This window comes from Orycteropus afer, unplaced genomic scaffold, assembly GCF_000298275.1.
Source record: "Orycteropus afer afer isolate SDZICR_OR568_19922 unplaced genomic scaffold, OryAfe1.0 scaffold00370, whole genome shotgun sequence".
Lineage (NCBI taxonomy): Eukaryota > Metazoa > Chordata > Mammalia > Tubulidentata > Orycteropodidae > Orycteropus > Orycteropus afer.
Window position 1 is genome coordinate 110,716 of NW_006921957.1, and position 1,831 is coordinate 112,546.

The following is a 1,831-nucleotide window of genomic DNA, read 5'->3' on the forward strand; positions in this document are numbered from 1 at the left end:
TAGGAAGACCAGGATCTCAAATCAAATCAAGAACTGAAATCTCTCATTTGCTCAGGGCTGTGACTTTTCTCCTTTCTGCTTCTCAGCATGTCTGCTCTTTTCTCATGTCTTCAAGGGCTTCACTTTTGTTCTCTTTTATTCAATCCGTGTGTTACATTGAGCTGACACCACACCAGCTCTGGGCTAACAATACTTCAATTACCCACTGCCCACTAACACAGACTTTCAGTGTCATAATTTTTAATTCTCAAGAAAGACATTAAGATTAGGACAGTGTGTAGTCCTGATCAAATTCAGCTGTGGCCAGGGAGTGACAGGATCTCCTGCTACGAACATAGATACCCAAAGCCTTGACTTCTATGGCTGGGGTTAATTTCCAGGGGAAAGGCTTGTGGGAAGTCAAGAATTTCATGTTCTAATACAGGTATCAATCAAGACCTTCTGACTTATTCTCGTGTTCCTGAGCTGTCCTAGCTCTCTTGTCCTTTTCATACAACTTAACAAAGATTTGACCAAATCCATGTAAGATACTGCACAAAGCACTGGGGTGTGTGACTCAACCTCTGACTCTCAACTCTGTCTTCTCTCCACCAAGACCAAGAACAGAGCAGGAGTGTCTCTCTTTAATAGGCCACCATGCACAGCCTTGGCAAGCAGAATCACAGCTATGTGTCCGAGTTCATTCTCATGGGCTTCTCCAATGACTCACAAGTCAGAATAGCACTGTTCACTTTCTTCCTCCTCCTCTACCTTACCATCCTTATGGGCAATGGACTCATCATCACTCTGATCTACTGGGACTCACACCTCCACACGCCCATGTACTTCTTTCTCAGTAACCTCTCTTTAGTGGACATGAGCTATGTCACCACTACTGTGCCCCAGATGTTGGTTAACATGGTGTGTCCAAGAAGAACTATCTCTTGGGGAGCTTGTGTAGCCCAGATGTTCATCTTCTTAGTTCTGGGCATTACTGAGTGTGTCCTCTATGCCATTATGGCATACGACAGGTACGTGGCTATTTGCTTTCCCCTTCACTATACCCTATATATGAGTCGTCCCACTTGTATAAAGATGGTCACAGTTTGTTGGTCCATCAGTATAACTGGGGCCCTGATCTACACTGTCTTCACCATGCACCTGCCTTACTGTGGCCCCCACAAGATAAACCACTTCTTCTGTGAGGTCCCTGCTGTATTGAAGTTGGCCTGTGCAGACACATCCTTCAATGATCATTTGGATTTCATCTTAGGTTTCATTCTGCTTCTGCTTCCACTGTCCCTCATTCTGACCTCCTAAGTCTGCATATTTTTCTCCATATTAAGAATCCATTCATCCAAGGGAAGGCTCAAATGCTTGTCCACATGTGCTTCCCACATTACTGTAGTCATTACATTCTATGGGCCAGCAATGATGATGTACATGAGACCTGGCTCCTGGTATGACCCAGAGCAGGACAAGAAGCTGGCCTTGTTCTACAATATTGTCTCTGCCTTCCTCAATCCCATCATCTACAGCCTCAGGAACAAGGATGTAAAGGGAGCATTTTTGAAAGTACTTGGAAACAGACACACAGGTCAGTGAACAAAAATATTTCACAACTGCCCAGGGAAAAGAGCTGGACTAGATAGGGCTCGTGTGGTATCAGAGGAGCACATACAGTTCTGACAAGTCTGAATCTTTATGGGGCTATGAGCATCTGGGAGAAGATGTGGCCCCACCTATACTGAATCTCCACCCTGTGGCTGAAAAAGCATCAACTGACATCATACAAAGGCTCTGCTCAGTACTGAAGAGAAAGGATTTCTTATCCAAAAGCTATATCCCTGTG

At 44.7% G+C, this 1,831-nt stretch overlaps 1 protein-coding gene across 1 annotated transcript; it reads left to right on the plus strand.

The window, feature by feature from the left end:
* The first annotated feature begins 636 nt into the window (after positions 1-636).
* LOC103207466 (olfactory receptor 2A12-like) lies at positions 637-1,584 on the plus strand. Its single transcript, XM_007953101.1, is given in 1 exon segment — positions 637-1,584. A coding segment is annotated over 1 exon segment (948 nt).
* Positions 1,585-1,831: the final 247 nt, after the last annotated feature.